The sequence below is a fragment of the Lasiodiplodia theobromae genome, assembly GCF_012971845.1.
Source record: "Lasiodiplodia theobromae strain AM2As chromosome Unknown scaffold_30, whole genome shotgun sequence".
In the NCBI taxonomy this organism is placed as follows: Eukaryota; Fungi; Ascomycota; class Dothideomycetes; order Botryosphaeriales; family Botryosphaeriaceae; genus Lasiodiplodia; species Lasiodiplodia theobromae.
The window spans coordinates 139,728-152,455 of record NW_023336506.1 but is presented as its reverse complement, the minus strand read 5'-3'; the positions used below and the strand labels follow the sequence as shown (position 1 = coordinate 152,455).

Here is a 12,728-nt window from a genome sequence, read left to right as displayed (position 1 = left end):
GTGGATGAAAACTTTAGATTCTCTAGCCGGTGCTGGAACCCACACGACGGCCATAATTACGACACGATCAAGAGGACGACGGAAGGACTTTTCGACGATGAACTAGCACGGATCACCCAATACCCGCGCAAGAAGCGCTCGAAGTTTGGCAGCAGACGTTTTATGCAGTTTTCAGGACATCTCTCCCCAACGGGTTGCCGGTTCGCAGCAGGTTCGCGAGCGCAGGGCGGCGGAATGTCTGGGACATGCCAAGGCAGGCCTCATAGTTCCATTCCTGCTGCCACAGGATCCGCTCTCAAGGGCCATGGAGGAGATGATTTCTTTTTTTTTTATTCTTTTGGACTGGATACCAGCATTGCGTGGAGTTTCGTGTACTTTTGTTTCTCGGCTGCTTGCTTATTTGGAGGAGAGACGGTTCTGGAGTCCGGTGCCCGGCGCCCTGAACAGCTGAGTAGCTGACGAGTTCTGGATGGCTCTATATTACTCATTCTCTTCTCTTTTTGGGAAAGGCAATCCACCGGGTAAAGCTGGCTCTCCTTAGTCTCACGCAGCTTCCCGCACGCTTAATGCAATAAACCACTTAGTTCACTGAGCATAGCCCGCACCCTGGGGGCGCGGTCGAAAGGCGAGATTGAAGACATGCTGTTGCTGGGGCAGACGTTCCTGCTCAGCAGCAGCCTGTTCGTTGGCGTTGCCGGCGGGCCGAGCCTGCATTGCCTGCGCAGAAGCGGCAGATGCCGCCGAAGCTGAGATGTGGTCGTCAACCCAAGCCTTCATCTCGCGATACTGGGCGCTGCTCTCGCCAAACGTGGCTTTGGTGTTGCGGAGGCTGGTCAGGAGCTTCACCATGGGCATTAGAAGACTGGCGAGGAAAATGCGGGCGGCAGGACTACTCACTGACGAAAGAAGGTCAAGATGATCGTCGGGGGCCATTTTGGATGGGAGAAAGGAGACGCAGGATTCGAGCGGTGTGGTTGGGGCGGGGCGAGAAAAGGCTGCTGGGTGAATGGAACCGCCAACGCAAGCCGTGAGCTGCGCAAAGTGGGTCGTAATATGCAGAAGGGAGCCAAGCGTTGAGACAACCGTCGGGGGGCCGGATTCGCAGGAGAGTTGTCCAGGCCGGCATGTTGGGGCGAGACCGTTCAATCAGCAAGCCGTAAGCGGCGAGCCCTGCGCACGTGCTTTCGCCCCGCCGCGGCGCGCCGTCGCGCCTCGCCTGCGCGTCCACTGCTTGCTGCTAGTTGCCACGAGCATTCTTGCATCGGCAGTGTCGTTTTCTTGCTGCCTGCGCACCTCGCGCCTTTTTTTTTCCCCCCTCTTCTTTTCCCCAACATTTTGCTCGAGCTCGTGGGGGCCAAGCGGAGTTAATGACCTCTCTCCGCGCCATATCCTTCACTATTCCCCACCAAAGCGTTATTCTCTCTTGCACCACGGCCCATGCGACTTACCTCTTGATCATTCTTGGCGCAACCCAGATCATCCTTTGGGACGGCTCCAGCCTCATTCAGATTGAACAGCGCTCCTTCGTGCGTCTACATTGGATGGCGCAACCCGCGCTAATAACGGCGTCACGATGCTGTCAGCTTAGGAAACTGTGACCAACTCCAAAAAAATGGCGAATTCCATCGGGCTTTTTGTACATTGTTGGGCATTCTTAGACTTACAATCCAAAAGACTGAGAACCCAGGCGTGCTATACCCATTTCGGTATCTACGCGAAGCTGACTCGAGCAATATTTCCGCATAGAGCGTCACTACAAGAAAGCTACAATGCGACAATAATCGTAAATTCTTTGTTAATTTACGGCGATTTTGCTATAGAACCACCCGCCAGGTCTACGCTCCAGCATTGGCGCCTGTATACAACCATACCGTCTCTGCAAACCGCACACGGCGTACACGACGTTGTTAGGCGACCACAATAGTTCAGAAAGTAGATGAAAGGCCTTACGCGAAACAGCCAAGCAATATGCTGATACTCAAGAAAAAGTCTGAACGTGTCAGAAACGCGTGAATATCTCCGTTTGCTTAACTTTCCACGTTTCCCCCCTCCCCCCCTAGAGGCGCTTGAGGCCTAATAATAGGTGATATCATGAGCCGAGTTGCTTGAGAGTGGCAAGACCCTGTAACAAGTTTTAATGCTGACAAGGCTGCCATGAGGCAGGCCAGCCCGAAGTGGATGTCAAGGTGGAGACGGTAAAGATGAAGCGCAAACGCGGGGATTATGATCCGCTGGAATTATTTGATTTAGCTCGCGCCAACCTTTCTCTTGTTCGTCCAACTCTCAAATACTCCCCGCCCAATGCACTCACCCGTGATGAATGACGAAAGTAAACTCTTTTTTATAAAAAAAAAACATCACATTACACTCTTTTTTGATCACACCCGATCCACGATGCCATCGGTGCTACTACAACCTCGGCTGCATGCCCCAGAATCAGGACCTGCAGTGGTGTCACTCTGATCGCTATGGTCGTCGCTCTCGATCTTCAAGATACGCTCGGTCCTAACAACGATACGATCCATAGCAATATCTCCGGGATGAGGTTGATCGTTTCCAGCACAGCACTGTGTCTTGATGGTAGCCTTCGCGTCCCATCCAGTCTTGTTCTGAACAGGACAATGCGAGTCCCGCCGTAGGCTGTCCCTCCTCCCTTTGCTTCCAAGATCGCCATTAGGTAGCTGGCCATTCGCCGTCGAAGTTGTCCCATTCTGAGAAGGTCTGTTGGCAGTATTTCCAGAGCCGTCGTTACGGTTTTGCTCGCGGGCATAGATGCTGTCGGTGGTGGGTTTATCGAAGCTTGTGACCCAGTGGAGAACGAGGACTGAGAACAAGACTACAGGCATGACGCATTAGCATAAGGGGAACAGCATGTGCAAGGCGCGGATTAATGCCGCTTACTGTCGGCGTTGCAGCACATAAGACATATCCATCCTGGCTCTCCCTTCAGAATCATCAAGACGGTAAGGTTGACGACACTAGAGGTGAGGGTTGCGCAGCTACCAATAAATGTACGGAGAGCCATGATACGGAGGGTCTTGTTGGTGTTATGCCGGTATGAGTAAAGTCCTGAAAATCAGGTGAGTGAATGCCTCCGCAATCATTTCATCCGAGGCTTACGGCGAAGAGGAATTATGAAGAGGGCAGTTAGGTAGACCTGCATCTATCAGCGACAGGGCGATTTGCGGGAAATGTGCAAGCCAACGAACATTGATGACGACATCAAAGATGATGAGTGGCATCATGGCTTTCTTTTGCATGCCAATAATACAAGTTCCTCGCGGGGAGATGTATGCGATCCTCCTACACAGCTGGTTTCAGAAGCAAGTCCCAAAGCGCATGCGGCCAACATACCAGACAAAGTTCAGGATTACGATGCCAACATAAGGAATAATCAGGCCGAAGGCGTTGAATATGTAAAGCCTGTCGCTAAGCCTCGGCTTGTGGCTGCCACGAACGATGTACTATTGCAAAGCGTCAGTCTATGCACGGGAGAGTGAAGGGCAGCCACCCCATACTGCTTTCTCGACCAGGAAGGTGTATATGAAGACCTTGGTGCTCATATAACAGACGAGGCCTATAACTAATCAGATGGCGGTCCCGGAGCAGGTGAGAATGCTGGCGCACATAGTAGAATTGCACCTTCGCAGATGCCTTGCGATTCGTTTATGCCGATATCCTTGAACATTGCCGTGACAAAGACAAAGAGGAAAGAATCAAAGTAGATGATGATGATCAGCCAGCCTGTGATGGGCAGGTGGTTCCACTTCCCAACATTCTGGATGCGGCGAGTAATGCAAATGGCGAGGATAGTGAGTGTGACGAGAGAGAGGATCATCTGGTCAGAGGGTCAGCGAGACGGAGCGGAGGACGAGCGAAGGCAGCCGCACTGAGATGACCCTCCCTCCCATGGGGATGGCGGCGGCCACTGGCTCATCTCGTTGCATGAGATGCAGACTCATGGCTTCGACGGATTTGGAGGCGCGGGTCCGGTGAGGAGCCAGAGAGACAGAAGAAAAGACCAGCGTGGGTCGGATCGAGAAGTAACAAGTCCATAGCACATGGCACGGGCGGCAAAGGCGAGTATCTTAAAGTAAACGCATATTTCAAACAGCGATCCAGCGTATCAGAAGGCTATACTGTGGGCTACTACGTCGACATGGAGCACACCGTTAGTGGGCGGCGCGAGCCACGCCATGCCGGTAGGTCTAGCTTGGCAAAGTCAGAATCAAGAGCCTGCTGGGGTGGGCATAGGTGGCGACAGGGAGGGTTGCAGGCTTCTTGCTTATCCAAGACATGCGGAAGATCCACAGCGGGATCGGGAGAGAACAGACCGGAGGCCAGGCTGACGCAGTCCAGATTCACGGCCAGACACGCAGGCCAAATCCCCGCCAACGGGCGTGAGACGAGTGCTTCAACACTGCCTCGCCCAGCACCATGTCTTGTGGAAAGCGGCCGGGAGAGGGAGAGGACACTCGCACAAGCCCATGGTGGTTGACGGAGGCGGCACCGCTGCGGATTGCTGAAAGAGGATTGTTGCAGCTGCAAGTAGCGCCGCAGAGCCGCCGACCCAGGTCTGCCAGCATGCTTTCGAGGATAAGCGGGGATGTCTCGTCTCGATGGTCAGCAAAGAACGGGGTCCACGGGCAAGATTCTGCCGGGGGCGCTCAGCGCGCATGGCCGACGTGGCAGGCAGATCAGCGATAGCTATCGTGCTGCGGATCGACCCCAAGCGAAGCTTTCCCTGAATCGCGTGTCGGCTGTTTGTGACGTTGAGCCACCTGACTTCGGCCCTTTCCCCGCGCACCAAACGTGCATCACCACCATGGCCATGCTGCACTTTGCCATCCTTCTCTTCGGACGAATTTCCTTTCCCGGCCGCCAGCATTTCTACCGGGCGCCTGGTCCCCGTGCATGTTGCCTCGGTCCAAAATTCAAACTTCTTCTCGAACATGCAATTGCGTCACCGCTCGCTTCTTGTTTGCCGCTGCCGCTGTTTGAACGCTATCTGCTAGTTCGCATGATTGGCAGCAGAGGAGCTTCCTCCGCTTCATGGGCATTGGTCCAGACTCGGCAAGGGGCAAACCTTGTGCTTGCAGATATCATCTTCGCCGTAGTGCAGTCATCACACCGACGCAACGATTTTTCCTCCCTTCGCCGGCTAGTACCAAATGCTTCTCGTGCGGTGGTGGGGGATCTGTTCCTGCCCGGCTTTCTCCAGCTCTTTCATCTTGTCGTAAAGGAAGAAATCGATCAAAATGGCATTGACCTTGGCTTCCGGGTGCCGTCGCATCATCTCTTGTCGAATCTGCTCCACGCACCAGATGCTGCAACCTACACCTCTCTTTTAGTACATCGCACACACGCGCCGGTTCGTCGTCTCTGACCTCTTAGCTGAATCTCCCAGCTATGACCTGGCTCAATTTCCTCGTGGTGGCGGATCCGGACTTCAAGCGGTGGGCTATATGAGATGCACCCGAGGGTATGCAACATCTGCGGAACGCGGTAGTCTGGAGCTGCGTTAGCACAAAGGCCACCCGGGATACCTTGACTATACACACCCGCGAACATGGTGATCTTGTCGATGTCATGGAATTCGCCGTAGCTCTCGCCGCCAAAGGCAGCCCATAAGTCGGCCACGAAAATTTGGGCGCGCTTCAGGAGACGAACCGTCTTGCCCTCAAACTTTGCCTCGTCTCGGAAACAAGCAAAATGATCGGCCAGCAAGTTGACAAGCTTGGCCGCCGAGTTCCGGGCATCGGATACCAAAGTGGCGACGCTTCCGTCAAAGTGCTGTAGTTGACGGCGTGAGCATGCGGCGGAGAATGCGAAGCGTGAGAAACAAACCTCTTCGAGGACCTTACCTGCTTCCCGCAAGCACTCCAACCGTTCGTTGAAAAGGGGGATTTCTTCGTCGGTCGCAGAGCTAAAGACAGTACGAAGCACGTCTTCGGTGCAGGCCTCTTCATCGGCCCAGAATGCCGGGTCGGTGATGGGGATGTCTGAACATCGTCAGGCAAGCACAGGCAATGGAGCAGGTGGCCATACCACCATCGAGCGCCCTCTGCAGGGCTGCAACTAGACTCCAGTAGCCGGTCCACTTCCTTCCCTTGTAGACAATGGAGAAGCGGTCGTCGGGACCCTTCTCGGACCAGAAAGAAAAATTGAGAAGATCCATTGTGAAGATGAAATTCACGGTGGCTTCATCCTTGGCTTTAGGGTGCAGCTCGTGCTCGGACCAGGTGCTGGTGCTATACTCGCGCTCCTGCATCTGCTTCCAAATGGACTCGGCCGCTGCCTGGCAGCCCTTCATGTCGAGGGCGACATCAATGCTGTTGTTGTAGATAAAAGAGGCATTGTCCAAGACCTTTGTCTCGGCGGGCGCATTGGGGTCGGCGGGGCCGAGTCCGAGATGGGCGCGCAAGAGGGCGACGAGCTCGGGATCGGCCTCGTCGTCGGACATGGTGAGGGTCGGTGGTGGGTGAAAACGCGGGAAGCCGCCGCAGCTCGGCAGCCCTGGTCCGACCAGCGTGTGGGGCGCCGGCACCGCTAGTCAGACCCTGCCTGTGCTCCAGCGCCTTCGGATGTAACGATCGCCACCATTACAAGGCACCGCTCACCATCAACCAATCAAAAAATGATTTGTTTTTCGCTTTCTCCGCAAAGGGTAGTGGTGCTTACAATACGCTGCTAGTAAACGCAGACTAATCAGATGTGCACCGCCACAGCTCCCACGGCCGCGTGAGTACTTAATGTCATTGCCTCCGCCACCTCCAGACGTCTCACCACTCGTCACTCCACGCAGCCTCTTGAGGCTTGACTCCCGTTTCCAATATGGCGCCATCCGTGGGCCACCTGCATAAGCTGGTGGCTCGGAATTCCAAGCTGCTGAAGTGAGCTCCCTCCGCCTTATCTCTGGTCGCCGCCTGCTAACCGCCGTCTGACTCAAAAGGGCAGCCTGGAAGAAGACTCAACAGCTCATCCAGAACAAGCTTCCTCCATCCATACGCCCGGCTGAAGCCCAGCTTGCACCGGCGTATGCCCGCAACGCGCCGCGCCATCCGCTGCACCGCCTCGCCGCTCTCAAGCAGAGCAAGGGCCGCTGGTACTCCACCCACAGCTTCATCAACGCCACCGTCCGTCGCTTCACCACCGAGGCCCGCCAATCCGTCAAGTATGATCGCGCAAGCTTCCCCGCCTCCCGCGTGCGTGCTGCTATCGGCCAGTCCACTGGCCGTGCGCCCTTCGCGTCTACGCTCCGGCCAAACCTTACCGGAGGCACCCTTGGTCGGACCGCGGGTGGATATTCCCTCGGCGGCGGCCGTGTCGGCGGAGCACGATACTTCTCGCACACCCCAGCCGCTCCGGCTCAGGTCGTGCAAAATGTCTCGCAGGCTGTTCGCGCCTTCCTGGTCGGTGGCCAAAAGGCTCAGTTCGATGGCGTCAACCCAAGGACGGGCGAGAAACAATGGAAGGCCGTCAGTGCCCTTCAGGAGGAGGTCGGCCGCAAGATGATCAAGGTCCCCAAGGCCACGCCAGGCTCGACGATTGAATTTTCCATCAACCCCACCATCACCGCTCTCACCCCCCTCTCTGCTGTGACCGGCTTCTCTGGTAGCGCCGAGAAGATGACCCTCAACAGCGACGGTCTCCTCGACGTCCTGTCCGTGGACTTCTCTAGAGCCTTGAAGGAGCTCGCTGCCGTGCTGAACGACTTGAAGCGCTTGTCAGCTCTCGGGGATTTGCCCATCACGTACCACGACTCGATGTTGTGCGTTCATTTCCCCGGCGTCGATGCAGACACTGTCGAAAGGCTGTGCGATGAGCTGGGCGTGCAACGCGGCTTCATTCGTCAAGACGAAGACTTCGATGGGTTCGTTGGCACCGAGATTGCGCTCTTGTTTCCCTTTGCGCCAAGCAAAACCCCCTCCGAGGCGTCTTTCCTTGCAAAGAAGCCCGCACACGAACGTCCCATGTACCAGGCCTCGATCGACTGGCGCAATATGCTCACTGTTGAAGATGACGCCATGAGCTCGCCAGAGTGTTCAGTTCGGTCGGAGACCGGGAATGATTACGAGGATGTCTACGAAGAGAACCCGTGGCTCTCGACGTCTTCCGCTTCAGGGTTTGAAAGTCTGCACACTAGTCACGCTCGTGACAGCGCCATTTCCGACGCATATTCGCCGTTGGAGTATCAAGGACTCGAGGGCATATACCGCTTCATTGAGCAGTGTGATAACGCCCCTCGCTTCCATTGATTTCTTTAATTGGCAACCTCTCTTGGTTTAGATTGATACTCACGCAACGGATAGGATTTGGAGGTGTTCTTGGCGTACCACTGCCACCGCTACAGGCTAGCGCATTTCTTTTGTATCCTCTTGAGTCTGAATGAAATCCATACAATTTAAAGCTTAAATGCTGGCTTGATAAAGTGACTCCACTGATGCACAGCATCTGATACTTCTGTCATACTTCGAGTCCCATGTCTAACGGTGTCCGCATACGCACCGGGTATGTTTTGCATGACGACCGAAAGACCGCCCGAGACACTACGGTCGTTCCCCCCAAAGCAGAGGAAAGCAGGGCCTCCTGGTCCCCCTTTTCTAAGGTCAGCTGACAGGCTCCTCGGCGCCTAAGCTCTTGTCATCTGGGCTAGTTGCTAAACTGTGTATATATAAAAGTCTCCTTTCTACATCATCTGCCCCTCGATTCGAGGACAGACGTTTGATTTCTCTAGGGCGTGTTGCGGGGCTCCGCGGGCCGCCATCATATGCAGGGTCGACAGAGCGGGAAAGTTGCTTCGCCGTGCTCTTATAGCGCTCGCATAATTTCATTGCAGCTTCAGGAGGCAAGCGCGCCACCTTTTTCCAATTGCAGAAATGAGGGCTCAGAGCGCCGCAGCAAGGACGGGCGCTGGTCTTTGTAAGCGCGGTTCCGCAAGCTAGAACGGTGGCATTTACGTCGGGCGGGTTTCGCGATAGTCAGGGAGTGGTAGCATTTTACGAAGCGAAATTGCGGGTAGCTGGGAGTCGCAGTGACGTGCGAGGCGGAAGAACTGCGGGCGCTTGCGGGCGAAACGAACTCTCTCCCATCGCGCACTCGAAGCTGCAGCATCCACCTGGCCAGAGCCTCCGCCCCAGCTGCCATCCAGGCCAATCCTTAGCGACCAACGGGCGCCGGTGCAGATGATTGTCTGAGTGCACTCCACCACCCGCCCACTTCCTCCGCCCCTCTCCTCCGCCCCGCCCACGCGACCGTTCACAGCTGCTCCGACGTCGACTCCGCTGCCGCTCTGAGCTCCGCCCCCAGCCCCAGCCGCCGCCATGCCGCAGCCGTTGAGCTCCAAGGAGAACTCGCTGTTCCGCCAGCTGGTCAAGAACTATGAGACCAAGCAGTACAAGAAGGGTGCGCCCACCGCCGCCAGCCTGCCCCGCCGCTGAGCTGACTTGCGCCCAGGTATCAAGGCTGCCGAGCAGATCCTGAAGAAGACGCCCAACCATGGCGACACCCAGGCCATGAAGGCCCTGATCCTCAATTCGCAGGGCCAGACCGACGAGGCCTTTGCCCTGGCCAAGGTCGCCCTCAAGAACGACGTCAAATCCCACATCTGCTGGCACGTCTACGGCATTCTGTACCGCTCCGCCAAAAACTACGACGAGGCCATCAAGGCCTACAAATTTGCTCTGCGCCTTGAGCCCGAGTCGCTGCAGATCCAGCGGGACTTGGCCACGCTGCAAATCCAAGTCCGCGACTATCACGGATACATCGAGAGCCGCCGCACCATGCTCAAGGCCCGCCCCCAATTACGCCAGAACTGGACCGCCCTGGCCGTTGCCTTTCATCTCGCTGGCCAGCTCTCCGAAGCCATTGACATCCTCGAGCGCTACGAGCAGACTCTCAAGACCCCACCTCCGCGCTCCGACATTGAGCACTCCGAGGCTACTCTGTACAAAAACACCGTCATTGCCGAGAAGGGGGACTTCGAGGCCGCCCTGAAGCACCTCGACTCCATATACAAGACCAATGCTGATAGAACTGCCGTCATGGAGCTCCGTGCCCAGTACCTTTTGCAGCTGGACCGCAAGCCCGAGGCCGAGAAGGCGTATCGCGAGCTTCTTGAGCGCAACGCCGAGTACCGTGCCTATTACGACGGTCTCGAGAAGTCCCTTGGCCTCGATCGCTCCAATGCCGAGCACGTCGACAAGCTTCTTGAGCTGTACAAATCCTACGCAGACAAGAACCCGAGATATGATGCTCCTCACAGAATACCGCTGGATTTCCTGGAAGGTTTGTTTTTGCCATCCACCGGCTACGCAGTTTGGCTAACGTTCGCCAGGCGACAAGTTCCGCGCCGCTGCCGACGGCTATCTGAGACGAATGCTTGGTAAGGGCGTGCCGTCGACATTCAACAATGTCAAGGCGTTGTACCAGGATCCTGCAAAGAAGGCTACTATACAAGACCTCGTGCTTGGCTACGAGTCGGAAGAGAACAAGGAGGCCAACGGCGAATCGACTGACCGTTTCACCCCCGCTGTTTTCTACTTCCTTGCCCAGCATTACAACTACCACCTTAGTCGCGACCTGGCCAAGGCCTTAGACTACATCGACCGTGCAATCGAGCTGGATCCCAAGTTTGTCGACTACACCATGACCAAGGCTCGCGTATGGAAGCACTACGGCAACACTCAGAAGGCTGCCGAGATTATGAACGAAGCCAGAGAACTGGACGAGAAGGACCGATACATCAACACCAAGTGCGCAAAGTATCAGTTGCGCAACAACGAGAACGAGAAGGCGATTGGTACCATGAGTTTGTTTACCCGCAACGAGGCCGTGGGGGGCCCATTGGGTGACTTGCACGACATGCAATGCATGTGGTATCTCATCGAGGATGGCGAGGCCTACTTCAGGCAGGGCGAGCTCGGTCTGGCGCTCAAGCGTTTCCAAGCTATTCACGATATTTTCGGCGTTTGGGAAGAAGATCAGTTCGATTTCCATACTTTCTCTCTGCGCAAAGGTCAAATTCGGGCATACGTGGATATGGTCAGGTGGGAGGATGGTCTTCGCGCGCACCCCTTCTACACCCGAGCTGCCGTCTCTGCCACTAAGATCTACACTCTCCTACACGACAAGCCGGAGCTCAAAAAGCCTCAAGCGCTTGGGAATGGCACGACTGCAAAGAAGAGCAAGAAACCGAAAAAGGAAGAAGAAAAGAAACCGGCCGCCAAGCCCGCGGTCGATGCTGACGGCGTGCCTAAGAAGGAGGACACCGATCCTCAGGGTGTGAAGCTCCGGGAGACGGCCACCCCGTTGGAAGATGCTATGAAATACGTCAGCCCCTTGCTTCAGAGTAGTCCCAAATCTCTTGAGGCCCAGAACGTCGGCTTTGAGGTCTTCTTCCGCAGAAGTGAGTACAGGATCTCCGAGCCCAATGTTCAATGCTCGATAGCTGACTCATTGTGATCACAGAGAAATGGCTCCTCGCGCTCAAGTGTCTCCGCTCCGCACATGAAATCGACCCCGAGAATCCGACGCTGCACCACCAGACTGTGCGCTTCAAGCATACTTGTAAGTCTGACTATAATACTCCAATATCTTTACCCTATGGTCACTAACTCTTCTCAGTGAACACCCTTCCAGAGGGTGAAAAGCTTGAAGCTCCAGTCAAAGCTGTGATTGACAGCAGCTTCACCATTATTCCCAGTGGCACGTCTCCCGCAGCCTTCAACGCAGCCTATCTCAAGAAGCATGCCGACAGCGCAGCGCATATGTTGGCAGGCTTCAAAGCACGCTTTGCGCTAGACCCCAAGAAGAGCGGTATCGCAAATGAGATCGAAGCCTTGCGCCTGCTGTCCAAGGACAGTGTCACTTTCACTTTGGAAGACGCTCGCGCCATGCGTGACTCGCTTCGGGAATGGGGCAGTGAGGAGGACGTTCTGACGAGATTTGAGGAGCAGGCCAGCAAAAAGTGGCCCGAAGCGGTCTTCTAAACTTTCTTCTACATGCATTGGAGGAGTCTCTGTTCTTCACTGCAAACATTGTGGATGAATGACTTGTTGGCTCGGCAGTACTTACGAACTGCAGGAACGTGCTGAAAGTGGATGGACGGCGGGACGGTGAGGTGATGGCTGTGACAGTACACCTGTGTGTGGGAATGCGGCAAGACTATTCATGAGGGCCTTGACGTTGGGGCCCATTGCGCATACTACAACGGTAGATAACCCATTTTCCTAGTTATCTGTCACCGCAGGTATCTTTCTGTCTTACTGTTGGAAAGCGGGAGCAGTACAAAAAAAAGATTGGTAGAGATAGTATCTTCGAGTTTGAAAAAAAAAATACATATATGATCACCACAAGATGACGTATAGTTCACTTTGGTGATCAGGGGTGTCAGTATTTGCTTCCGTGCCGAGTGACAGCAATTTTGTGAGCTCAGGAGTTCGATGGTGAGTACCTATGTACCAGAAAAGCAGTAGCGTGCATAGAATGGAAAGACTTTCCTGTCATAACTTCATTTGTTCCGAGAGAGTATTTAATATGCCGTATCTACCCGTTGGTTTTCATTGAATGCTGATGGAATGGAAACGGAAGGCTTCAGGAGAAAATGGGAATTCGAGAGGGCGGCCGAGAGGATCGTTGCCGTCCAAGGCTCCAGAGGTGGTTGGCTTCCGTCCACGACCGTTGTGCTTCAGACGGCATAACAGCAACAATTATGTCATCAGTCATAA

At 55.1% G+C, this 12,728-nt stretch overlaps 5 protein-coding genes across 5 annotated transcripts; 2 read left to right on the top strand and 3 right to left on the bottom strand.

Moving 5' to 3' along the window:
* Window positions 1-585: 585 nt before the first annotated feature.
* Window positions 586-933, bottom strand: LTHEOB_9092 (uncharacterized protein; the record flags this gene model as incomplete). Its single annotated transcript, XM_035518642.1, has 2 exons — window positions 586-840; window positions 898-933. 2 exons carry the CDS (start codon window positions 931-933, stop codon window positions 586-588), a joined length of 291 nt encoding a protein of 96 aa, XP_035369122.1.
* A 1,445-nt stretch (window positions 934-2,378) lies between these two features.
* On the bottom strand, window positions 2,379-3,962 carry LTHEOB_9091 (Ring finger domain protein; the record flags this gene model as incomplete). Its single annotated transcript, XM_035518641.1, has 8 exons — window positions 2,379-2,836; window positions 2,902-3,069; window positions 3,121-3,157; window positions 3,210-3,303; window positions 3,355-3,464; window positions 3,519-3,577; window positions 3,628-3,838; window positions 3,891-3,962. 8 exons carry the CDS (start codon window positions 3,960-3,962, stop codon window positions 2,379-2,381), a joined length of 1,209 nt encoding a protein of 402 aa, XP_035369121.1.
* Window positions 3,963-5,161: 1,199 nt separating this feature from the next.
* Window positions 5,162-6,463, bottom strand: LTHEOB_9090 (putative cobyrinic acid-diamide synthase; the record flags this gene model as incomplete). The annotated part of the gene is made up of 5 exons (XM_035518640.1): window positions 5,162-5,334; window positions 5,388-5,510; window positions 5,562-5,793; window positions 5,848-6,002; window positions 6,049-6,463. The coding sequence occupies 5 exons, from the start codon at window positions 6,461-6,463 to the stop codon at window positions 5,162-5,164; spliced, it is 1,098 nt and encodes a 365-aa protein (XP_035369120.1).
* Window positions 6,464-6,834: 371 nt separating this feature from the next.
* Window positions 6,835-8,258, top strand: LTHEOB_9089 (Casein kinase ii beta 2 subunit; the record flags this gene model as incomplete). Its single annotated transcript, XM_035518638.1, has 2 exons — window positions 6,835-6,893; window positions 6,953-8,258. The coding sequence occupies 2 exons, from the start codon at window positions 6,835-6,837 to the stop codon at window positions 8,256-8,258; spliced, it is 1,365 nt and encodes a 454-aa protein (XP_035369119.1).
* Window positions 8,259-9,323: 1,065 nt separating this feature from the next.
* Window positions 9,324-11,990, top strand: LTHEOB_9088 (Nmda receptor-regulated protein; the record flags this gene model as incomplete). The annotated part of the gene is made up of 5 exons (XM_035518637.1): window positions 9,324-9,405; window positions 9,457-10,287; window positions 10,337-11,407; window positions 11,470-11,568; window positions 11,626-11,990. 5 exons carry the CDS (start codon window positions 9,324-9,326, stop codon window positions 11,988-11,990), a joined length of 2,448 nt encoding a protein of 815 aa, XP_035369118.1.
* Between the last annotated feature and the right edge of the window lie 738 nt (window positions 11,991-12,728).